Here is a 26688-nt window from a genome sequence, read left to right as displayed (position 1 = left end):
CTCTCTCTCTCCCCCTCCCTCTCTCCCTCTCTCTCTCTCCCTCCTCCTTTCCACCAGTATTGAACAGGCCCGAGGCTATCATATTAGTATTTAGGCTAGAGACAGGGTCTTCATATGTACTTCAGACAGGTCCTGGACTGACAGCAACCCTCCTGCCTCAGCTCCCCCAAGTGCTGGAAAAAAGCCTATTATTATTTAAAAAGTCTTTTCTTCTCACACTATCCTTTAACCTGCTTATCCTCTTTGAAACCAAGTTTCTGGGAACAGTTACCCATATTGCCCACATTCATTCTCCATCTCACCATTTCTTCATTTCTCTCTCTTGCCCTGAAACCTGACGCCCCCTTCCCACCCCCAGGCCTGCTGAGCCTTCTCTTGCCAGCAGTGTTCCGGTTTAGAAATCCCTCTGACCATTTCCAGCCTGTTGGCTTGGCCGGTGGCAGCTCCTGTCACTACTTGGCACCTTCCCTGCCCTTCATCTTCCACGACCTGTGCCCTCCTGGTCTCCTCTTCCAACTGTTTGGACATGAGGGTTCAGTCACTAGCGCAGACATGACCTGGAGGAAGCGCAGTGGAATTGCACTGAGGGCCGGTGGCACTGGACACCATCACAGTGGTGTAAATGAGGAATCGAAGTCCTCCACTGGGACCTCAGTCGAGCCAGTCCTAGGTGGAGATGACTACTTATACCTACGAGAGTGGCCAAGGCCATCAACAAAAAGCCAGGTAGCAAGAAGGGTACAACTTGCTTGGACAGACTGCAAGTCAGCTGAGAAGCACCCCTCGGAGAGGCAAGAGAGTAACAAGAAGGGCCAAGGGGGAGGCCAAGGTTTGGAAGCGTTTCCAGAGTCAGCATCCTAGCTATAGTCAGGGGAATGAAGTCAGCAGGAGGGACATCAGGTATGGTGGCCTCGGAGAAGGCAGCTTGGGTACAGTAATGACAGCTGGTCAGATTATGAGGGACTGGGTGGTTGGTGGGAAAGGCAAATAGTGCGAGACTAGAATCCTCAGTTGGTTGTGACCAAGGCCAGGTGGGAAGGCCCCCCTCACACACTCAAAGGCAAGCAGGACCGGCTGTTATTCAATCAATCAGGCATTGAGCAAGTCCACAGTCCTCCTATGGCCCTGTGGCGTGGGGACAGGGAAGGCTCGTGCTGTTACTGAAATCCATTCACTCGGATCCCCTCCGACATGAGGGGTGACTCTGGTCTCGCCAGCGGTTGCCCTGGGACATGGTTAGAGTCGCCGCTCAGTGAGAAGCCACCCCCATCCCTTCCGATCCCGATGTGCTGTTACCCCTCGGTGTACCTCCCCACCTCCCAAACAGTGGGCTTTTCCAAGCCATGCTCCAGACAAGCGTTCAGAAATTGCAGGATGCAGCTAACACCACTGTGAAAACAAACACCCAGGCAAGGGGTTGTGCATAATTTTCACAGAAGCATGTAAGAGAACAGGACGAGAATTAGCCATCTCTTGGCTTCAGCAGAACCCCTTCTAAGGGAGAAATTGTGGTTCATGTTAGAGCAGAAGTAGTTACTGACGCCTGCTCAACAGCCTGCTACAGCTTGTCAGGACGCTGAGAAGAAGTGCAGGAAAAAAGCGGCGCCGGTGGTGTCTAAATGGCATGTGCTGCGGACGGAGCTGACATCTGGGAGATAGCGACGCTGCATGACTCAAAGGAACCCCAAGGTGTGAGGCGTGGGGAGTGTGGCTGTCCCTGCCTCCGCGCCATTGCCAGCCCCCGTGTGTCACAGCCCACATCACGCAGTGACACGGGGCTGTCAATCTAGAGGTTCTGCAAGGCAGTCAGTGGCCTGGCTCAAAGTCAGGCTCATCACAGCTCTTATTCAATGGGTTTGAACACCACACACACACACACACACACACACAGAGCTCACACACGTGCACACATGCACGCACATGTGTGCACACACAGAACACACACACATGCACACGTGCACACACACAGAGCTGACACATGTGCACACACGTGCACACGTGTGCATGCACACACAAAGTGCACACACACGTGCACACACACACACACACATGCACACAGCTCACGCACTGGAATCTAAATCAGGATACATGTCATGGGATACAGAACACCTTGTAAAGAGGCTCCCTGCGAGAAAATGATCCTCTGAGAACCCCAAGGGACACAGCTCGAGATGTAGGTGACTCTGCACCCACGACAATGATGACCACGGCTGGGAAAACCCAGGAGAGAACTGAGATTCTTCTGGCCCAAGGTGTCTGCTCGGAGGCGAAGCTGCACGCTGCGAAGGCCATGCCCAGGACACACATGACAGGGCCACAGGGGCACAGAGCGCGACCATTTTAATAATCCAGCCTAATTGCCTTGTGGCTGAGCTCCTCTGCTGCTGCAGAAAAACACTGGCGAGGGGGGCCGAGAGCCCCAGGCGACGTCCATGGCCACTGTCACAGCCTCTTCAAGTCTCAGAGTCAAAACATCAGCCCAGACACAGGCACCTGAGCGGTGCTGTGCACAGCGCTGGCTCAGACCTGAGGAGAGGGCGACGGAGCACGTCACCTGTCCTAGGAGGAGCATGGCTCTCAAAGCCACTTGAGAAGTCACCAGGAGCGTGAGGAGAAACACATGGCAGGTGGCATCAGAAGCCATGTTACACATTAATATTTCATTATTATAAGATGATAAAAATTTAAAGCATATGTGAATACAACCTTTTCAAGTGTTTTATAGTCTGGTTATCTATCTATCTATCTATCTATCTATCTATCTATCTATGGTAAAACCACAGCCTCTTTGCAGACTGCATTGTGTTTCACTTGAACGAGTGGGATTAAGTTTGAAGTCATGGGCTGGGGAGATAGCTTGGTGGTCTAAGTGCCCACCTGGTAAGTGCAAGGACCCTGGTTTGATCCCTGGTGCCACATGCCATTCTGGGCCCCGGAACCCTGGACACACTGTACCAGCTCTGAAACTAGGCATGGTGGTGCACACCTGTAATCCCAGCACTGGGGAGGCTGAGACAGGAGGATCACTACAAGTCCCAGCTGCATAGTGAGACCCTGTACCAAATAAATAAATAAATAAACCAAAAACTGTTTAAAAAAGTTTGAAGTCATTAACTTAAATGTCTTGTGTTGAAGAAAGAATTGTTTTCATGGAAAGAGACTAGGTTAGAGGACAAAACTCAGGGACGACATTCACATTGAGAAATTGATTGCTGATGCCAACAGAAAGCCAAGAGTCTTGCAGCAGGAAAGGGCTTGAGCTGCTCACACATGGCCTGGGAACAAGTGTGACTTGTTTTCTAGAACTGGCCTAGTGACGTGGGACAGGAAGTAATCTGTCCTTCCTGTCATGGGAAGGGAGATGAAACAGACAGTGATTCGTGCCTGGAGAGAGCTGATCTTGAGTCCTCTACATAATGAACAAAAAGCAATCACAGATAAGGGTGTGCGCACGTACAGGAAGGGAGGGCGCTGGCTTGCGTGTGTACGTCTGCATTCTTCCCAGGCAGGGAGGAAGATCGGAGCCTAGCTTGAAGACACAAGGGAAGAAAAGAGAAAAGATGTGTATTGCTTACCAGTGAAAGCAAGTAAGAAGTGAATTGAGATGTATATCTATATTCACATTTTTAAAAATATTTATTTGGCTTAATACACAGGAACAGCTAAATTAGCTCAAAACAATTAATGGTAAGTTCATTTAAAGAGTAGTTTTCAGCTAGAGATGATCACTGGACTCTTTTAAATTATTGTTTTGTTTTGACACAGCATCTCATACTGTTGTCCAGGCTGGCCTTGAACTCACTATGTAGCCTAGGCTGGTCTCAGACTCACAGCAACCCTCCTGCCTCAGCCTCCCAAGTGCTGGGATCACAAGTGTGTGTCACCATGCTCAGTTTAAATTACCTTTTTAGAGAAAAGGGAAAGTAATAAAATAAAAAACAACCATTGAAAGAAACTGTTTGCTATGACATAACCTAGTCACCGGTGCCTGTGGAAGCCAGGGACAAATCCTGCTTCTTGGGGTCTGAGTATCAGAGGTCTGCTCAGCAGCCTCACCATTTTAGCGCCTCTGGCCCGGGGCCTGCTCTGCTCACCCCCCTGGGTGCCCCCACAGTACGGTGCCCAAGCAGGGCTCCCTCCCAGTCTTGCCCCCCAGCCGATCCCTTTCCCTCTGCTCCTGGCCGGCGTGCTGCCCTCCTCTGTGGACCTGGTGAGGGTCCCAGGGCCTGGGGCCTGTATTCCAGTCCACCATCCACCGTCTCTGTCAGTGACTTTCCACTGCCCTTGGGTTTGATCTGGAACTCCCAGAAGACTTTCGTCCTCCGGCTTTGGTCCCACACCCGCGTCCCGAGCCAAGCCGTAGCGATGCTGGCCTGCTGCTCCACCATCGTGCCTTCTCTCGGCCCAGGCCTCTGCCTCTGCCCCCTGGCGCCTGCGAGTCCCACTTGCTGCCCCTACCTGTGGAAAGCTCCTCCTGGAGCACAACCAACCTCTCTGTCCCCTGTGCTATCATGGCACCTTGCAGTCCCAGGGGTAGCGCGCTCACCACACCATGCCGAGGCTGTTGACAGGTTTGTCTTAGCAAACAGATTATAGACCCCTCTAGGGAGGTGCCTGCTCTCAATCTCTCTGCTGGAGGCAGTGAGCACAGCAGGCGGCACCTGAAAGGTGGCTGCACAGTTTTACCAAGTGGGATGCCATTGCCTCAGGCTCCAGGCCAGGAGTTATGTGGTGACCATGTGCTCAACAGAGGGCTTACTGTAAAGAAAACATTCATCTACTTACAAGAAAGAAACACACACACACAAAAATCCAACAACAGCCGCAAAAATTCTCCTTCCCACAGATAGTGGACATTCTGGAGGAAAAACAGATCGGTGCAATCCGAGGGCCACCCCTTGCAAACCTAAAGGCTACTGGTGCAACATGACATTACAGGCAGCTCAGGGTGCTCAGAGAAATCACCATGGTTAGTGCTAAGGATTCATTACTTATTCATTCATTTTAATGTATAAATAAATTGTTGCGCGGTCTCACTACACAGCTCAGAATCCGGTGATCCTCCTGCTTTCAGCCTCCCCAGTGCTGGGATCACAGGCATGCACCACCATGCCCGGACTCTGTGGCTGGCTCAGCCCCACCTGGGGGCAGGGCCAGCGAGGCATGTGGGACTGGAGGTTGAACCACGGCCCCTGCACCTGCCTAAGCTTACCTAAGCAGGCACTTTAATCTGCTGAGCTATCCCACCAGCTCCAGTGCTACAAATTCAGGTGCTGTTAAGGCTCTTGAAAATGCAACAAGCAATCAGATGGATGCATGTACACCGAGGACAACTAAATGGACACGCTCTTGGAGCATGACTTACTGAAGTACTACGCGTACAAGAGAACTGTACGAATCGTAAGCACTCAGCTGCGCAGAAGTCCACCATGGGAACTCAGGCAGGTCACCGGCGTGCAGATCAGCAAGCGAAGCAGCCCCTGCTGAGAAGCCCACCCGTGCTCTTTCTATGGTGGACCTCCCCGGGGTCACCACCACACTGACTTCCAGCCACAGACCTGTGTCCCCGTCCTCACCATCATAAAAGCGGAATCATACAAGATGTAGAGTTTTCTGTCTGGCTGTCTTTACTCAACATTTCTTTGTGAGTTCAGCCCTGTTGCTCTGAGAAGCAGTAACTCATCCTACATCAATAGATGTATTTTTTCAACTGTATTATAAATGGAGTCATCCAGTGCCAAGCCACGAGAAATCCAACGTCTCTGTGCCCCCAAATTATAGGTAGCAGAACTACCTGTGTTGATGCATTAAAACAAAAACCTGCTTAATTCCTGAACCTTCTGAGCTCTAGGATATTTCTCAGTAAACATTTCTTTTTTCTTTTTCTTTTTCTTTTCTTTTCTTTCTTTCTTTCTTTCTTTCTTTCTTTCTTTCTTTCTTTTTTTTTTTTTTTTGCAGAACTGGGGATTGAACTCAGGCCCTTGTGCTTGCCAGGGAAGCGCTTATTCCACTAAGCCATCCCCCGGCCCTCAGTAAACATTTCTACAATGAAGGAGTAAATTAAATGGAATTATAAGACACTGTTTCAGGGAGAAAGACCCCAAATCCTGGGAGAGGTGGAAGCAACGCTCATTGGCTACTTATGCCATGCAATGGCTTTCAAAGCCAGTCTAATTTTCTGACCTCTGAGAAAAAATTTTACATCTTTTGAAAATTCTATTCTTTCTTGTTTTTTTTTTTCTCCACAAACATTTAAAATTTAGTTGGAGAAAAAATTTTAAAAATATTTTCAGGGGGCCAGAGAGATAGCTCAGAGGCATAAGCACCTACCTGGCAAGCACAAGGACCTGAGTTCGATACCCGGCCCCACAAGCCATGCAATCTCTGCACAGAATGCCTTCTCAGCCCTGGATGAGGGTACTCACTGTGTGGCCCTGGAACCCAGCATGGTGGCGCATGCCTATAATCCCAGCACTCGGGAGGTTGAGCAGGGAGGACCTCTGTGAATTCAAGACTAGCCTGGGGGCTACAAAAGTGAGCACACGGCCATCCTGAACTGTATAGTGAGACCCTGTCTCAAAAAAAAAAAAAAAAAAGAAAAGAAAAAAAAAAGTGCTAGGACACATTTCCAGTGTCCTAGCAGACCAAAGGTTTGAAAAGGAAAAGGAAAAGGGAAGATTTTGCCACTATATTGTGGGAGAAAAGTGGTAAGAAGAATTTCAGGTCGAACCTGCTGAACAAGTAGAGAAGGGTTCCCTGCACTCTCCAGCCTCGGAAAGGACCTCCCAACACCTGCCGGCTGCACCTCCGAGGGCTCTAGGCAGCCTACGCAGATCCGCAGTGCCATTGCCCACCACCCATGCACTTCAGTGTGCTGCCCTCTTGGGAGCACATACCTTGGGGATTGAAGAAACCAGTCATCCAAAACACGTTGGGCCTCCCTTCAAATATCCAAGTAGAAAACTGAGCATTTCTTTCCAGAAGTTCAGTAAACCAGAAGCCGAGTGTGGATGAATCCCAGGACACCCTTTTCCAGATCTGGGGGATGCGAGCGTCGTACATGTTGTCCAGGGCATCTCTCAGGTTCTGGGGGAGACACAGGTTCAATGCATGACTAAGAGGCAGCCAGAAGCGAGGGCGACGAGCGCCAGGAGACCAACTGCTCACCTCACTCATGATGATAGTTCCTTCAATGGCCAGCTTGAGGTCACTCAGGCTACTGCGAAGTATTGAAATCACTTTCTGCATTCTGTCGATCTCTTGTCTAAGAAATATATTCATTGAATTAAGGTGTCCCATCTTTATCAAGCGAGCTTTCACCTAAAACAAATCATACAGTACAATAAAGAAAGACGTCTTCGTATCATCTATCATTTCTCTTCCACTGACCTGTCCTTTCTCAGTTCTTTTCCTCCTCTGGATGTATTTCCACCAGGCCAAATGAACTCTAAAATATCTCTTGCAGAACCAAACTTGCCATTAAATCCCTCATTTTTTGAGCTTCAGAAACTACTGTTCAACTAAAACGATTTTTATTTCCTACTGATTACACTTAGTTGATAATTGGAAATGTACTTTAAAAAGCTGAAATAAAATTGTACCTTTTCCTTCTTTCAAATGATTAAGTACTAAATGTCAGTTAGATATTCTTCGGGAATCTAACTTTAATAAGAGTAGGGCAGGATATTTTTTTTTTCATTAAGCTTGCAGAGCTGTTATTAGAGATGTCAGAAAAAGTTAATATAACCAAAATCTTCACAGAGCAGGCATCGGTGAACACGATTAACTATGGTTTCTTAAGATCATGGTTGCTTTGGCTATGGGGGTAAAAGGAGCCTTTCCTAATCTAATCAGTGAAAATATTTGACTTTATGGGAGAGCCATTAAGCACCTGTCATGTGTTCCTTTTGATATATCATTCATTGACCATTTTTTAAGAAATCAATAGAGACGCCTGTGGTTGTGGGAACAATAAAATATAACAATTATTGGAAAATAAGCCAATACGTATTCACATTTCAAGACAAGATCGACTGAGAATATGGGCAGGAACTCCTCAAGGGCTTTGAACTTCTGGCTGTCCAGGGTCTAAGAGATGTGGAATGGCAGGGGTGAGGACCAACACCCAGCATGAAGCGAGGTGGCCAGAATGCCAGCAGCCACAGTTTTCACCAGAGGTACCCAGGTCCCTTCTTGAGGTGTGGGGTGAGACAGGCAAAGGCACGCCAAGACTCTCTGGGCCCTCTCGCTGGACAGAGCAGGCTCTGGGATGGTGCCCAGGCTCCCTGCAGCCGTGGACAGCTCTGTTGGGCTACGCCCATCCGGGTCGCAGTGAATACCGATGAAGCGGGGGGCAGCACAAACTCAACAGGAGGCAGTGACATAAAGCTGAGCAGCGTGAGCAGGATCACATGGGCAAGAGGAACAAGTAACGTTAAAACCACAGCCCAAGGTGCCACTTACCGACCTCCAGGTATTCTCCCAAACCCTGCTGCTAGAGATGACAATTTTGTACCTCTCCAAGGCCGTTTCCCATCTTTATCCCAAACTCTTCAATGTGTGCCAGCTGTTCAGCCCATGCTCTCTGAATCGTGACTGCACACTGAAATCCATTCTGGTTTTTTGTTTGTTTGTTTGTTTGTTTTGTGGTGTTTTTGGTACGGGGAATTGAACTGAAGACACTGTACTTGCCACGCAGGCACTTATGCCACTCAAGTTAATAACTTAAGTGATCACAAGGCCCCCTATTCTTTTTGTTTCTTTCTTTTTCTTTCTCTTTTTTCAGTAGTACTGGAGATTAAACTGAGGGCCTTCATACTGAGTTGCATCCACAACTCTTTTTTTTCTTGTCTCTTGTTTTCATTTATTACCCCCTTTTTAAAAAACAAACAAACAAACAAACAAACATTTACTTGAGAGAGAGTATGATGGTAATTGGTATGACATGACAAGCAGTACCCATTTAGAAGATCAGAATGGCAGGCATTCCAAGCATGACCCTAGTATTACACGTTGCTATCCTCAGTGCAGTTGCTTGGTTCACAGGTATCGGCATATTTAGTTAGTCAGGGTGAGAATCTTTCCAATTACCTGCTAGTTTCAAAAACCTGCTGAAGATTCTCAGGATCCTTGCTTTAACCATCTTGTGCATATAAATGTATGGCTTTGCTCCTGTCATGTTTCCTAGGTTTTCTCCTTGCCCTCTCTTATTGTTTAATCCTTAAGTTCTTGCTTTTCTTTTAATTGTGTTATACCTTTCTACTTTATTTCTTCTTTTGAGTTCTTACACTAGGGAGACTATACGATATTTACACATGTAGGTCTGGTTTATTTTACTTATGAGTATATCTTCAAGTAGCATCTACTTAAATATAAAGGTTTCAAGTTTATCATTCTTTATAGCTGAGTAATACTCCATTGTATAAAAATACCACTTTTTTTTCAACCATTTCTCATGTGACGGGCATCTTGGTTGTTTCCAAGATTTGGCTATCACAAATTGTGCTGCTATAAACATAGTTACACATATATCACTATGATATGATGTTTTCAGATCTTCCAGGAAAATTCCCAGTAGGGGGATAGCTGGCTTGAATGGGATTTCCAGTCCTAGTTTCTTAAGGAGTCTCCACACTGCTTTCCATAATGGTTGCACCAGTCTGCATTCTCACCAGCAGTGGAGAAGGGTTCCTTTTTCCCCACAGCCTCTCCAACTTTTGTTGTTGGTTGATTTCTTTATGATAGCCATTCTTTCTGGGGGTGAGATGGTATCTCAGTGTTGTTTTAATTTGCATTTCATGGATGCATCCACAGCTCTTAAAAAATATTTTGATTTATCTTATTTTGAGATTGGATCTTGCTAAGTTACTGAGTTGACCAGGCTGGGCTGGAAACTTGGAATCCTGCCTCAGCCTGTTGGCATGCTGGGATTATAGGCATGCACCATCACTCCTGGCTTGGAAATTTATTCTAAAGGAAAAGAGGAATTATAAAAATACTTTTGCAATCTCACAAGGGGGACATTAAACCCAGGTATTGGTCACAATACCCCAGGTCTCTTGAGGATGCTAGCAGTTCCAAGTTGTCCTGGCCTGCAAAGGAAACCTGCCAGGCATGGTGGTGTCCCCACAGCCCTGGTGACAGCCCCAGCTTGGAAGCTGATGTGAGAGGACTGCTTGAGGAAGAGAGTTTGGGGTCAGTCTGGGCAACATAGCAAAGCCCCATTCAAAAAAATATATTAAACAATAACAAATGGAAATAGACACTTTACTTGAAATATAGAGATATGCTTGGGGGAAACTTAGACCCTTGAAAATGTGATTTTAGTACTGATGTCATCTTGAGTATGATCCCATTCCAGCCTAAACTTCTTGTTTCATTAAACAGAATTATAGATTTGTTGTACTCCTATGAATGAGTATCACTATATGAGTATCCGGGACCAGGTAGTCTCTTTTCCAGTAACAAAGCTACATTCTCGCTAAGGAAGCTAATGATGTAATTATATCCCTTCTTACAGATTTCATGTCACTGTCATATTTTCAAGGACAAAAGGTCAGAATGCTACGAAGTAGCTGACCTTGGAACAAGAGGTTTTAGAGGTCTCTAGGTACAAATTCCCTCCTAGGAAGAAATCTACTGGGTGACATCCAGGACATAATTAGTTTCTGCCTGATCTTGTGGCTGAAGTGACCCCAACCAAGCCTGGGAAGAACAAGTTATCACAAGGGCTTTGCGGCTCCCTCTGGTAAGACCAAGCTTGCGGCCGAGTCACCAGGAGTAGGTGTCATCTCACTTTCACAGGCCAGTTTTTACATCTTTGAGGGGAGAGGCTGCTCCTCATCTCTCTGCTGATGACCACACCCAGCGAGTGGCTGAAGCTGTCCTTACCAAATTTATTGATCCGCTTAAAAATACTACTTGCAACTACTTCTGCATGAAGCCACTGCTTTTACTATCTTAGCCAAATGCCTCGGTTCCCATCTACACAATGGAAAGGACAAGTGTTTCAAGAGCTAAGGAAACCTTTTTACTGTTGCTGGCACTCAAAAAATGGGTAACACCGCAGGTGCTAGCATCAGATCGCTTTGTGTTCAAATTCTTGCTCTGTAATTCGGCTTAGCCTCTGCTGGTCCTGCCCAGAGCGCTCAGGGGTGTAATGCGTGCAGAGCACTCAGCATGGGGCCCGGCAGGTCACGAGTCCTCCAAGGGGCAGCCACTGCCCATTAGGATCTCATCCAAGTGACCGGGAAAGCAGCGCTGCTTGGCAATCTCCAGACTGGAAACTGGCCATTTACAAACATGAACCCCACTAATTGCTCTACCTTATTCAATCAGTTCCAGAAGTGATTAAAAATCAATTGCATTAGCAGGCCATCCAGCCACTGTTACCATACGTTAGGCATCTTCAGACATGGGAAGCCGCTGACACTTCCCCCTTTTGGCCTTGAAGATGTTTGAATTTTTGTCTAGCGCAGCTTAAGGCCTAGTGGAAGTTAGTTACTAACTGGGCCATTGTGAAAGCTTTGACAAAGGACAAACTAATTTGTGAGAGAAATTTTAAAAGAAAACAACAGAAAAGCATCATGGGAAAACGACGCTTTCTCAGATGTTTTTAAGCTTTGAAGGATGCCTCGGATAAAAGAACAATAATAGATGCGGAGTTTAGCAACATTGTCAAACAACATTCATCATCCGTCACAGAGTCCACCGCAGGCAAACCATTGTTTTCCATTGCCATCAGACTTAGGTGTTAAGATGCACAAATAAATGAGTACATCGCCACTTCACTTACCCGGTCAAATACAATATGCCCGTGGTCAGGTCTAGGAGAGAAAGGGCAGCAGGGGAACTGTGCAGGATCCCCGTGCCTCTCGGGCAGCAGACGGGAGGCCTTCAGCCAGGAGGCCTGGGGCTCCCTGGTGCAAAGCACGCCTTTTCCCAGACGTGGGCATGCGGAATGGGTGATTCAGGACCTTCATGACGCCTGCACTACAGCATCGGCCTCTGGCCTTTCTACTAAGGAGCTAAAATTCTTATTTGGAATCCCTCAGGGCCCTAGGTTCTTCACAGAGGGGGTTCACTATGTTAACCTTTCTCTTTTTTAAATTCTAGGTGATGCTTTTCTTCTCTCATGAGTATGCAGTGGTGCTTACCAAAGGCTACATGACCTATAGCAAATCAGATGCAGAAGCAGATATGAGAATACAGCTGTCTTCTATTAATCCAGATAGTAAAGAGGTTTGCAAGAGGGCCAGAGACCTAATTGTACGGGTGAAATTTCTTATCTTGGATAATATAATTTTAAAAGTATTTTATGTTCATATGTAACAGGTTTACTACTGTTCATTAAAATAATTTTTTTAAGATTTGTAGTAGAAAGTTCTAATGTATTAAATATCAGTAGAGAAAAACAAAAGCTATTTGGGTTCCTGAATCATTTTGTAAAGAGTTAAAAAAAAGTTTTTGAGAAAAGTTTTTAAAACTCGTTTCATCACCATCCACCCAGCACTGAGCTAGATTTCAGGATATGGCAGGTGTTGGTGGAGAGAGCTAATGCGTGGGAGGTTAAGGAAGCCAGAAGCCACGGCCACTGGTTCTGGGGAGTGGATCCATTTAAAGCTCTCCCCTTCCTATGCGGTAGCTCAAAGCACTAAGGAGTGAAAGGCTTGGGGCAGAGACAGAAACAAGGTTACTGAAAAGAAACAACAGAACAGGTTTGGGTAGGAAAAGTGGAGAGAGGCCATAGCCTGGAGGGTTTCAGATGTCCACGGGTCCAACGATGGAAATGAGAAGGAATGAGCCTGCAAGAGCAGGATGCGCCCTCCCTGGTCCAGATCTGCCTCCCTGAGCGGGCGGCACACGGCAGGGCGTGGCTTACCTCATGGGGAATGTAGTCAGGCGGCAGCTTGCTGAGCATGTCTTCAGACAGCCTGTACACGATGGCCTCCCGCGTCTCTCCCACTCCACCTCCACTCTCTTTGGGTTGAATGTTGGTGATTGTCTCAAGAACAGCAGAAGCCGTGTTGCTCTGATACCTGACAGGAAGAATGACTGTTCAGAATGTTAACACAGAAAGGGACCCTTGGAAGTAATTATCAGAGTTAAGGTGAATAGGAACTGTAAGATAAAAGCCACTCACAGAAGGGGGGAGGGGGGAGGGAGGGAGGGAGAGAGAGAGAGAGAGACCATCAAGATCTACTGGAACAAAAAATTAAGGTCCTATGTACTGCCTCCTACTGGTAAATCAAGAACATCACAGAAATGCAAAGTTCTCCATCTCTGGGGAAAGATTCCACAAATGTCATTGGCGACCCAGTTTGATGCTTTATAGTCTGACTGTCAGTAGCCCAAGCACTTTGGGTGGGACAATGAGCACGTTTCCTTTTTTCCTCCTCTGTTCAGGCAGGTCATGAGAGTCCGGTATAATATGACAAATTGGTTAGAGCAAAGAGAACTACTCCTATTTCCACACTGAATTATGCATTATTAAAATTGTTTGGTCCTTTCTGTTTTGTTTTCCCATTTTCTAATTTATTTTATGATTTCCTGGCATTCAGGCACTCATCTTTGAGATTCATCTAGTCACCATACACCAGGCACTGAGCAAGGTTTCAGAATATGGCACTGGACAGGATATAGCCCTGTTTTCCAGCACGGGAAGTGTGTATTCCACAGTACCACCGCTGAAGGAACAGAAGGGCAGGATGCTTTGAGCATGTCTGGTCTCTTACCTCCTTCTATAGCTTTTTTAGGTTGACCAGATGTCCCACGGTCCAAGACCTTAGATGTCATCCTGAGATGCTGGCTACGTGTTATCTGGACACCCATGTGTTTGTGTACCTGCATGGACATTTGTGGTGTGTGGAGGGGCAAAAAACTATTGAAAAGTCACACATGAGCTGAGATCTGAGGATGAGCACGTCAGGCAGGCAACTGGTGCAGAGGGAGGTCGGTCAAGCAGAAAGAAGAAATGAGGATTGCAGTGCATTTGAGAATGGCGTCAAGGCCAGTAAGGTTGGAGCCCACGAGCTAGAAGAAAAGAGCAGGGAACAGGGAGAGGATGAGAGCACACGGGGACAAGTGGGCTACTTTAATGATTCTTGACCCTAAAGACAGGAGGCAACCACGGCAGACACCCCAAGCTAGTGTGTGACAGCACGACCACATTCAAACTTTTTTTGACTCCTATAAACATCAAATACTTTGATTTGAGAAGAGCTATTTTTTTCATTTGTAAATTTAGTACCTTGGGGCTGGGGACATAGATCAGCGGCACAAGTGCCTGCCTGGCAAGTGCAAGGTCCTGAGTTCAATCCCCAGTACCAAAGAGAGAGAGAGAGAGAGAGAGAGAGAGAGAGAGAGAGAGAGAGAGAGAGAGACAGAGACAGAGAGAGACAGAGAGAGAGAGAAATGTATACCTGTCTAAATGTATATACCATATTCATATTTCCTTTTGAAGGTGTCAGAATCCAGTGTAAAAGGTATTCAGCAAATACTTGAAATTAGTGATTTTCTGTTTTACTTCATCAGGCCAGAAATGTCTTGGTAATATGGTACTATGAATTAAAATTTTATATTTGCATGCTTTTAAATATAACATTTTACATTTAAGATTTCCTCTTAAGAATCAGACATTTCTATTCTTTTTTTTTTTTTTTTTTTTGTGGAACCGGGGATTGAACTCAGGCCCTTGCGCTTGCCAGGGAAGTGCTTATTCCACTGAGCCATCTGCCCAGCCCATCTATCCTTGACATATACTAGTGCAGCTGTTACCATGAACCAGCCTTCTAAAAACAACTAAACACGAAGACAAACAACCTTTTGAAAACATTAATGAACTGGAAAAATATTAAGAAAGCCTCAGGGTCAAACAAAATACAGAGTGAAAACTAGAATCCAGAGAAATAAGTCGTATTTTACCAGGGAGCACCAACTAACCCCGGGCGCGGTGAGTTTCTCTTTGGATGTCACCATGAGGCGGGAGGGAGGAAAGCCTTCGTAGCCAAGGCGGGGAGTCTCATAGAAATTCTTATATAAATCTGAGACAGCACAAGACTATGTCCTCTGCATCGGGGTTGTCTAGAAAGAACCCACCTGTCACAAGGGAACAGTAGACAGATTGTTCTGGCTAGCTTGCCTGAATAGGGAAAAGGTACTACCTGAAAATTTTTAATTCACTAAGTTTGTGACATTCATTAATGTCCATTCATATTGCCTCTGCACTTTGAAGAAACTCAAGCTGTGCGTTTAATTTAGGGTGATCTTAGGATGTTCTAGTGGTTCCTGATTAAAATAAACACAAATCTTCCCTGGTCAAGTAGATCTTCAATTCAGGACTCAAAGAATCCAACAGTTAATCTCCAATTGACAGGAGCCCATAGTTCATAGTTTAAAAACTGATGTAACTCAGTGGTAGGGCTGTGCAGTTCCTGGGCTTAATTGCCACCACGACTATAAATAAACAAATACAACTTTTTTAAGTGTAGAGAGAAGCAAAAAAAAAAAAAAAAAAAAAAACCCTCTAAGAGCATGAACAATAGAAAACAGAACCACACCTAACAAAGATTTTAGTAACATGTTGGATGCATGTTATGAAGTACGTTTTTACTGTATTTTGAATTTTGAAAGGCAACTGAAAATGAGTATTACATAGGAAGCTATAAATGTGAATTGTGTAACTGAAAAAGAATCAAACAGAACTTCTGGAAATAAAAAATATAATTTTAAATTTTTATTGTTTTATTGCTGCTGTAACCAACTCCTGTAAAATCAGCAACTTGTATATAAATTTATCATCTTATAGCTCAGGAGTACAACACAAGTCGCACTGGTCTAAAATGAAGGTGTTGCTGCCGAGCTAAGTTCCTCTGTGTAGGCGGCAGAGCCACATCTCTGTCCCTGTTCATGTGATTGACTGGTAGAATCTGTTTTCTTATAGTTGAGTTGAAGATCGCAGCTTTCTTAATCCTAGTCTCTTCCTCCTTCCTCCTAGTCTCTTCCTAGTCTCTTCCTCCTTCCTAGTCTCTTCCTCCTTCCTCCTCCTAGTCTCTTCCTCCTTCTTTCCTAATCCTAGTCTCTTCCTCCTAATCCTGAGTCTCTCCAACCCACCTTGTGCCCTTCTCTTCCATTTTTATGGCTCTCATGATTCGACTGCGACTACCTGGATAATCCAGGGTAACACTCCCGTATCAGGATCCTTAACCTTACTCACATGTGTAAAGACTCACCACGTAAGGTGGCATACTCACAGGTCCTGGAGATTAGGAGATAGACATATTGAAGGGTCCCTTATTCTGCCTACCACAACAGTTTACTTAACAGATTAGATACAAGGGCCGGCCAAATAGCTCAGCAGGTTAAAGCAACCTGCTTAGGTAGACACAAGGGCGGGGAGTTTGATCCCTGGGGCTGCTGTGCTGGCCCTGTCCCTGGGGCGTGCTGAGATGGCGCTGAGACTGCGCTGAGATGGCAATCGAGACTGGGTGTGGTGGTGCGCACCTGTAATCCCAGCACTTGGGAGGCTGTAAACAGGAGGATCACTAAGAGTCCAATCTACGCAGTGAGACCCTGTAGACCCTGTAGACCCTGTCCTAAATACAAAATAATGATAATAATAATAATGATAAAAAGATCAAATACAGCCAAAGAGAGAATTACAAAAATGGAAATAAATCTGCTGATGTTTCACTAAGGAGGACATAGAAAATATGAAAGAAAAGTTAAGAGACATGTAGGTTAGTGCTGATAAGCCCTAACAGACATCTCATCAAAATGTTAGAGAGTAAAAAAGAGAAAGTACTGTAAGTGAATAAAATAACAACTAAAAATTGAATGAACCCCAAATAGGATAAACACACATACAAATAGCAATACATATATAGGCATATTGTAGTAAAATTATAGAAACAAAGAATGGCCAGAGATCTTTCTAAAAAGCCCAAATTATCTAGAAAGACAATCAAATTGATAGCCAGTTCCTCAAGAGTAGCAACAAAATCCAGAAGAAAATACAATAATGTTTTTCATATACTAAAATAAAAGTATATACCCAGGATTGCATGCCAAGTAAAACTGTATTTTTTAAGGACAAAAAGATTTGTGTAAACAGTTCACCAAATAAATCGTATGAATGACCAACAGCCACATGAGAAATTTCCTCCCTTGCTATTTGTTAGGAAAATGCAGATTCAAACTACAATGGGGTATCAAGCCAGCCTTATGCGAATGGTTATGATATGACAAAATGTAAACAATAACAGGTACAGGGAAAGATACAGGGAAAACTGACCTTTGCAGTTGCTAAAGATGCTTATAAAATTGCTGCAGTCGCTTTGGAAGACAGTCTGGCAGTTTCTTAAAATGTTAAGAGGAGAGTACTACCACAACCCAACAGCTCCACCCCCAAATACCTACTGAAATGAAGACTCGCCCACGAATGTTCACAGCAGCAGTACTCACAACAGCTCCACATGGAAACGTGCACCAGTTGGTGAAGACAGAGTGTGGTACAGTCAGGCACCAGCACGCCGTTTAGCTTTGTAAGGTTAGGAAGTACATGCTGACACGCGTGAACTTCAAATCACGCCAAGTGAAGGCATCCAGATGCAGGCGCCCTCATGGAGTGTGCGGGAGAGGCCGATCTTCAGCAATAGCCAGCAGACAACAAGAGGATGAGGCAGAAGCCAGGATTAACTGGAAGCCCTCACGAGGTTTCTCTTCAGTCATGGAAATCTTCTAAAATCACACTGCAGGGGCGGCCAGAAAGCCCCGTAAACTCACTAACCTAATTTAGTTTTCCACTTACAAAGAGACAGATTGTTAAAGTTATTTTGCAAAAAAGGAGAGAAAAAAAATAAGACTTTTTTTAAAAAAAGCAAGAGAGTTAACCACCAGGAGACCATCAGAGGAGCAGGTTCTGAAGAACGTATTTTGGGAAGGAGGAAACGACCTGAGGAAGGGCTCGAGATGCCGAAATCACGGTCAGTGCATGGATCTCCGCATGCATGCAGCAGAGGACGGAGCAGTAAGTGCAGATCTAACTGTGGGTTGTAAAACGAACAAGGTAAAATTAAGGAGTGGCTGCAGTTAAGATTACCTAAGAATTTTTGCTTGAGAAAAGTACAAATAAATTAATTTTAGGTTTAAGAATGGATGAATGGATGTTCTGATTGCTAGGGCAACTAATAAAGAAATGAAACAAAATACGTAACTTCCAAACTAGCACAAAAGAAAAAAAAACCCAACTTAGCAAAAAGGCCAAAAAAGAAATAAAAGAAAACAAGTATAACACAGAAGTGGTGGTGTACAAAAGGCAATGTTTTGTATTTATTCTGCACATTTTATATACATGTTTAAAACATTATTGTATAGTCACTATTTGATAGAAGACTTTTTAAAAGAAGTAACCAGATAAGTGCACAAAGATTTATGTACAGGATTTTGTAACAGTATTTGTGTTAACAGATCCTGCTAAATATCTCCAAACATCTGCACAGTCAATAAAAATGATGTTCCTCCATGTTTTTTTTATATAGTGCCCTTAGGAGTTTAGGAATAAAACAGCATTCATAAAACAGCTATTGGGGCTGGGGAGATAGCTCAGCAGTCTAAGTGCCTTCCTGACAAGTGCAAGGACCTGAGTTCGATTCCCAGTAGTGCTGGTCCCAGAACCGGGTGTGGTAGTACACACCTGTAATCCCGGTGCTTGGGAGGCTGAGATAGGAGGATCACTGCAAGTCAAAGCTATGTAGCAAGACCCTGTGCCAAATAAATAAATAAATAACAATATTGTACATACAGGTACAGGAAAAAAAAACCTAGAATGTTACGATGGTGAGATTTTTTAGCGTATGTCCTCACAAAGTGAATCGAACAGTAGATTTTTGCTTTTTGTGTTTTGTTTTGTTTTTATGATGGGCTTTGTATTTTTCTTCGTTGTTCATTTTTCTCAATAAGAAAGTAAGATTTTTATAATAGTATTAAAACTATTTTCATTTTGAAGTATAGGGAAAACATAACCCCCAGGGGCAAGCCCATTCCAAGTGTCAAGAAGGCGAGAGACGAGCCGGCGGTTGGTGCTTTAGACTCACAGAAGTGCGTCTTAATGATCCCTTCTCGTTGTGCCCCACGAGAAAGACCTCCTGGGACGTTCCCCTACAGCACACAGCAGGAGGCATCACGGTCTTTGCTCTCATTCTTCCTCAATATGAATTAAACAAGCAGAACTCGCTGCAGCAGCAGTCAGAATCCCAAGGAGCTGCTGGGGGAGTCATGCCGGCTTTTTTGCTCATCAGAGAGTTGTGCTTTGTGAAAACAGGGAAACCTATACAGTTGTGGTTTGAATTCACTTAGGAGTGAAGCTGAAGAATACAGTATCTAGTGTCATTTATTTATTTTTAACATCTTTATCTGATGTCCAGGTAGAATAAATAGCACATATGAAATGAGACATGTGTTTCCAAAAAACTGGATCCCCTCCCAAAGTCCTGGCTACAGTAAATGCATATGGCAGTGTGATTTACGATGGGACTTGAAGTCAGATATGGTGAGTAACGGTCTCGTGTGACACCTGGTCAAGGCTTGCAATCCTGTCCTCCAAGTTACCTCATTATGAACTTCATTACACATGAACTTCACAGGGTCAGCGCAGTAAAAATCGGTTTTTAATAGATCAAGATTGATTTTAGATTATGTATTTTATATGTAACTTAAATGTTGCTTGAATTTTTTCTTGTGACCAACCCTGTTCAGATAGGGTTTGAGGATATCCCACAAGACACATGCAGCAAGTTCCCAACTTATGAAAGGGTTCCGTCCTGGGAGAATTATTCATGAAGTTTGCTCATAAGCTGACAAAGTGAGTCTTATATAGTATACCTGCAAAAGTTAGCAATTTGGATGCTCATGAGTCAGGGACTTACTGTATTTTAAGAATTGAGAGGTAAGTGTACAAAAGCCACTTCTGAATTTTGAAGTGTGGTGTGATGCCCACGTTTTAATGTTTTGTACGGGAGACGTAGTAAGTCTACATGGCACAATCCCAGCTTTCAAAGGTCATCTAAAGTACAAGATTGCAAATAACTCTGAGGGAGGAAGTCCCGTGAAGAGAGCTGGTGAGACAACAACTTCAAGTTACTAAAAGTTGGCGAGACAGCTCAGTGGACTAAACGCCTGCTTAGACAAGCGCAAGGACAGGGGTTCGATCCCTGGCACCACAGGCCATGCTGGCCCCACCCCTGGGCATGCTGAGCCTGCCACCGAGACTGGGTGTGGTGGCCTGGAATTCCAGCTCTGGAGAGGCAGAAACAGGAGGATCACTACAAGTCTGAGCTGCATAGTGAGACCCTGTACCAAATACATTTTTTAAAAAGTGAAATTACTAAAAGGATCCACACATTATTATATGCATTGAAAAAGAAATTTGAGGGCCAGCCAAATAGTTCAGTGGATTAAAGCACCTGCAAGCAGGTGCAGGGGCTGGGGGTTCGATCCCTGGGCCTGCCCTGCCATGCCGTCCTGCCCCCCGGGGCATGCTGAGACGGCAATTGAGACTGGGCGTGGTGGCACATGCCTGTAGTCCCAGCTCTTGGGACAAAGGTAGATCACTACAAGTCTGATCTAGTACTGAGACCCTGAACACCCTGTAGACCCTTCCATAAAATAAAAAAAATAAAAAATAAAAAAAATTTAATTTGCTTGTGAGTCATATCATTCTAGATTTCTCTATAGCATTAGATGCTGTAGAGACTGAACACGTATCTGCATGGCTATCAGAGAAGGCAGAGGTGTCACCTTCACTGACAACTTCCGGAGAGCCGGGAAATAACAGTCAAGGCTGAGGAATGCTAAATCTCTGCCTGTCATGAACACCCTGTACCCACATTTTCCTGGACTCTTACAACTCTGTCTCTTCTATCAAACAAGTCCTGTTCTAGACTCATTATATTGCATCTCCTCTGCCCTTTGCTGGACCTGATGCAGAACCTCAGAGGTCGCTTCTTCCTTGATGTCACCACCCAGGCTGTCCTGGTGCCCAAGCACTCAGCCTCACCGTCTGCCTGCTCCAATTGCCTGGCCACAAAGCCTGAAATTTCCCAAAGCCACACTTTGCATCTGTCACTTCCCCCTCCCTGTGCCCCACACCGTGCTCTGAGTGAGCTGGGTGCGGCCACGTTGGCCTCTCCGGGCCACTCCTTGGCTGCTCCTCCATCCCATCCTGCCTTGGTGTTTCCTGCTCAGTGTGCCCCTCCTCCCTGCCCTCTGCCTCTCTGCCCCGTGCAGCCGGCAGTCCTCTCACTCCATCTCTAACCCGAAAGCACTGCAATGCTTAAGCACAACTGAAGGGTGGCCTCTGTCACTAGCTTTCTTTAGAAATCACTGCTTTCTCCTCTGTGTCCCATAGCAACATATATAGATATATACACCCTGGCTTGAGAGCGCCCCAGATTGTATTACAAAAGCGCCCGCCGTTCATCCATCTCCCCCCAGCAGGCTCTGAGCCGCCAGGGCAAGGCTGCCTCTCCCTCGCCTTTGTTTCTCCATCCTGGCCAGACAATAAGTTCTCAATAAATATTTGTTTGTTGAATTGAAGCCAGTTGGCTTGAATTTTATTAAACTTCAAATATAAAGGAGAACATTTCTCCAATATTTAAAGGGCATGAAAATTTAATTGTCTGTTTCTGCTTGTAAGTTTAGCCATTGTTATTACTGTCTTTCCATTTCCTGGCATTTTTCCGCCTACAAAGGGATATATATTCAGCTCCTTGGATCCTTAACGTTTGATGAGTTAATTTTGTTGTCTTCATAGAATTTGTATTGTACTTTATATGACTTGTAGAAACGAGGATTGTGCCACACTCTAAAATTCAGAAATGGGGTGCAAATGGCTCTTGTCACACACACACTTTTAAAAGTCAAAACACAGAATCAAAAAGATTTCATTTCAAGATGAGGAAAAACTAACTTATATTATCGACATAAATCTTTAAAGGTTAAAGGAAGAAGATCACAGTAAATTTCCATCCACGCTAAGAAAATCAGAGTTCATTTTTTTCTGCCTGTTCCAGCTATGAATAAGAAAAGGAAAAGACTCCATGCTCGGGAGTCCCAGGGGCCCTCAGGGCTCAACACCCCACACTCCGTCTAGAATGTTCTCTGTCTTGTGTGTCAGCGTGGCCAAGTTCACAGGCCCCCGAGAGAGGCTGAGACAGACCCCGGCTGCTGCATCTCCCCCAAGAAGTCACTCTCAGGTGATTTTGCTCTTTAAGAAGGTGACCTGCAAGGCAACCTGAGGCCACAGACACTGGGCGGAATAAGGTCTGGACAAGCTCTCCAAATCGTTTCCGTAGCCCGCATTTTATTAAGCACGGAGCGTCATTTCTTGGTATTCCAGGGCTGTGCCACTTCCATCTCCCTTTCTACAATGTGATTTTATGTTTGCAAAGATATGAAAGGCAGAAGCCAGCCAGCTGGCTATAATGGAGAATTACAGATCTCTCTCTCGATGCCTCAGAAACCCAGTGGCTTTCAGGAAAACAGACCCCATAAATGCTCTGAGATGGAGAACAAGAATTGTAATATGCCCAGAGCGGTGGTCCTGAGTTACTTCTTGAAGAAAATTTCTTTTTGGAATAAGTAGGGGAAGAAACTCACCTTGGTGGTTCTGGGGCGTTGGGTCACAGATGATAGAAATGCAAAACAACTGAGAAACCGAACCCTCTATAAAAGAAACAATTAGCCAGCTAATGAGAGACGAGCGCACAGTCACATCTAAAGCAGTTTAGATTTATGTACATCCTCGCACCTGAAATATCAATGAGCATAATTTAAAAAAATCTCAAAAGTGTCAGTTAATACTAAAAGAAACACATTAGAATTTGTCCTGCAAAGAAATGAATAGAAAAATAATAATAAGGCATTTGATAAATCTCAGAAGGTAGAAATATGCATAACCACTAATGAGAAAAAGTCAAAATAAATAACTGCTTTTCACATTGAGATAGTGGAATTTGCAATCCTTGGTACCTTATAAATCTAGATAATGAAATGTGAATAAGCTATGCATTTTTATGGTGCCTGTCACCAAGATAGCCAGCCTCTTGGGAGAGATTTTACTTATTTTAAAACTTACTTTAAAATTTTACTTATTTTAATGTATTCAGTGGGATCCCCACCCGCCCCTTCTCAGCTTCTTTAGAGAGCCTGCATTTTGAAGCAAGGATGGAGGACTGAGACTTGTGTTTCCTTTTCTCTAAATTTCTCTCTTCTCAGTGTATGGATGCAAACCTCAGAGGGCAGATTCAGATAAGCAGGGAACAGCCCTTGAGGCTATTCAGAAGCCAGCATTGTTAATGACACGGCCCACCACTGTACAAAGTAATCACCCCCTGGTTGAGCGCATAGACAGACCTAGCTAGTGCATCGTGGGGGCCTCCCTGTCTCGTGCCTTCAACTGTTATCTCTGCACAAATGCACTTAAACCTCTCACCTGGGCTCCTGCCCATGTTTCTCACCCCACTCAGATAAGATTACTCTGGTCCCCAGAGGCCTTTGCGACTCCTAACAGGCACTCGCAGTCCCAGCTCCTCCAGTATCCCAGCTTCTGGACCAGGTATGTCCCGGGCATCCTAAGTTACTGCTTTCATTGTGCACGGAAGTTGGAGGGTTGTATCTTGCGGGAATGGGGAGGGGGTAGGCTTTAGCTGGGAAGCTGCATCTATTATTGCTGACTGCCTCCTGGTGGCTGCCAGGGGAATCATGACAGGGGTGTAATGAAGACGCTTTTCCTAAAAGGAGGGATCACTTCACAAGGTAAATGGGGCCGGGATTGCATGCACCAGATATCTTAGCACCCAAAGGAAGGAGAATTAAACTGAGGACAGAGCTCCCTGAGAGACCAAGAAAATTACCAATGATGGAGCTGCAGAACAGAGCCCATTGCCCGAGCAGGAGCCAGAAATGGGCCAGGGGGTGCTAGGCAGAGTCCCTGAGGTGGGTAAGTAGGTGGGTGGTGGAATTCCAGAAAGACCAAATGGGAGGTTGAAAATGAAGACACAAGAGGTGGGAGAGCAGGTCTTACAGACCAGCCAGATGTCTCCGTTAGAAACAATCTTCTATCAGAGACAGAAAGATCTGCAACTTTCTATTTGGCCTCACTCAGTGTGAGAAGAGGTTGTGATGTCCTGATGCTCTATTTTGGGAGCTGCTAGCATCCTACGGCGTGTGTGCCAGCGATGGGGTACGGGTCTCTGGACAGCGCTGTGCAGGAAGACAGGCTCCCCACACTCTCTACCACCTGCTAGCAGCAAAAGTTGTGAGCAAGCTATAGAAAGAGGTTCTTAGCCATTGCTGTGTGGGCGCTGAGCCCCACCACTCCCCTGTGGGGCTCTCCTGCACCTTTGCGCCACCCTGTTCTCTCCCTAATTTAGGACAACATCTTCCACGTGTGGACTTACCCACAGGGTCTCTACGCTTTCAGGTGAGGTTGGAGAATCGGCCTGGTTGTGGTGCCCAGGAGCTGGCACTGGATTCTAAGTGCTGGGGAAACTGCTGAGATGGAGAGAGGTGGGAGACACGGGCTTGGGTCAGGGCCTTTGAGGCTGGGCTTCCTGACTGACATCCAACTGGGCATCACTGGAATGGTCCAGATAGAAGGCCGGGGAGACGGCTCAGCGGAATAAGCGCTTACCTGGCAAGCACAAGGGCCGGAGTTCAATCCCCAATACCACACACACACACACACACACACACAAAAAAAAGACATGAAATGATCCAGTGCACGGAAGAGAGGTCTGCAAGACCTCAGCGTTTTCTCTGGGATGTGTTGGCATGATCCAGCACAGTGGCTGACAGCGCTGCCCTGGTAGATCAATAGAGAGCTTGCCAGTCCTTCTGGAGGGAGAATATGGTGGTTTCAAGCAGTTATCAGATTTTAGATCAAGGTCTACAGAGCTAGTGTTACCTTCACTCTTCTTTTTAAGATTTTTACTTATGTATTTGTTTATTTTGTACTGGGAATTGAACTCAGGACCTTGCATTTTCCAGGCAGGTGCGATGCTGCTGAGCTAGATCCCCAGCCAGCCTCCACACTTCCATAAGAAGTTTATTGAAGGAGCAGGACTCATGATCAGATCAGATCATAGAAGGAAAAGGCAATTTATTCCCTGTGACTCAGGACTGAGTCCAGCTCATTCAAGCAAGTTAAGGTTCATTTGCTTACTTTGCAATTCAATGTGAAAACATAGAAGAAACTTGATTTCCTTGGGCAGCACCACTCTAGACATCCACCGCAGTGATAACAGAAGATAAAGACAGATAGGGAAAAACTAGTACCACCCAAAAGCCCTGGGCCAGATGGCTTTACTAGCGCACTGTGCCTGACCAAAGGACCCATTCTACACAAGTTGTCCCAGAGTCTAGGAAACTTCCATAATCTTATAAAGCAAATTTAACGCTGATTGGTAATTAAACCCAATAAAGATACCACAAGAATCTCATTTATGAGTATCATTGCCCAAGTCCCCAGGGAACTGTTAATAGAGACCATCATCACATTAAGAGAATATTGGGACCAAGTAGCATGAATTTCAGAAGTGCATGGATAATTTGAATCAGGAAATCCATTAATAGTACTTGCCAAATTCTTATACATTTGGGGATAGCCATATAATTATCACCGTAGATGCTGAGAAGGTATTAAGCAAAATTGAACACTCATTTGTGATAAAACAGAAAAGTAACTATGCAATGGTAACCAGGAAAAATCCCCCAAAACATTATCAATGAGGGGAAACAGGTTCTACCAGAGAGTAAAGCACAGAGTCTCTAAGTTATAAACAGGGTGCCACTGAGGAGCAAGCCCAGAAATGGACGGCATGCCTGGAGAGAGCCCATCTCTGTTAAAGGAAGCACCTCAGGTCACTGATGTTACTTGAAAAATGATAACACTTCATACATGCTTATTCCAAATAGCTGGAAGAACTACTCATTTAGTTTAGTTTATTTTTTAGTTTAGTTTAGTTTAGTTTAGTTTAGTTCAGTTCAGTCCAGTTTCGTTCAGTTCAGTTCTGTTCCATTTTGTTCCTTTCTGTTCCATTCCATTTCGTTTATTTGGGGTGAAGGCCATCCCCACACCTTGATCTAGCATACTGCTCTTGGCCTAAAAATACATCTCCAGCAATAGTAGAAACTGCAAGTATAAGGTTGTTGGCTAAGGGATTGATTATCTGATTATCTGAGTCGCCAAAATACTGGAGCCAGTTCAAATGCCCATCCATAGGAGAACGGCTGGGCCAACTATGATCTCTCCAGACAATGGAGCTGTAGGCAGCTGTAGTCAGGGAGGAAGGAATCTATGAACTACTATATGGTGAATTATGTATGATACACTGTTAAGTGAAAAAAACTATTTTACAAACTCTGGCAACTTGGGCAACTTCATGTAAGAAAAACAGGAAAATAAGACTAGTGTGCTGAATGGTCATTATATACAAGGGAAGAGCAGATGATGTGCTTACCCACAAAGGGAGGGATGAATGGGCTGGAAGGGCTAAGACTTCTTTAACAACACTTTGCTACAGAGCTGACACTTTTGGCCTTGTCTGTGTTTTACATATTTAAGATAAAAATATAGGTGGGGAAAACTAAAACGTAGTACAAACAGAAAAGAAATGAATGTAGCTGTATACT

The 26688-nt window shown here is 45.0% G+C and overlaps 1 protein-coding gene across 1 annotated transcript in view; it reads right to left on the bottom strand.

The window, feature by feature from the left end:
- Nucleotides 1-26688, bottom strand: part of Dnah8 (dynein axonemal heavy chain 8) — a 313541-nt gene that overhangs the window by 14591 nt on the left and 272262 nt on the right. Inside the window, exons 88-90 of the mRNA XM_004624185.2 lie at nt 12881-13037; nt 7168-7320; nt 6897-7086 (exon numbers count right to left, since the gene is read on the bottom strand). Coding sequence (XP_004624242.1) covers nt 6897-7086; nt 7168-7320; nt 12881-13037 — 500 coding nt within the window. The remainder of the gene's footprint in view (nt 1-6896; nt 7087-7167; nt 7321-12880; nt 13038-26688) is intronic.

Source organism: Octodon degus, unplaced genomic scaffold (assembly GCF_000260255.1).
Source record: "Octodon degus isolate 3935 unplaced genomic scaffold, OctDeg1.0 scaffold00005, whole genome shotgun sequence".
Taxonomy (NCBI): domain Eukaryota; kingdom Metazoa; phylum Chordata; class Mammalia; order Rodentia; family Octodontidae; genus Octodon; species Octodon degus.
Note: the sequence above shows the minus strand (reverse complement) of the source record. Positions and strands in the feature narration are given on the sequence as shown.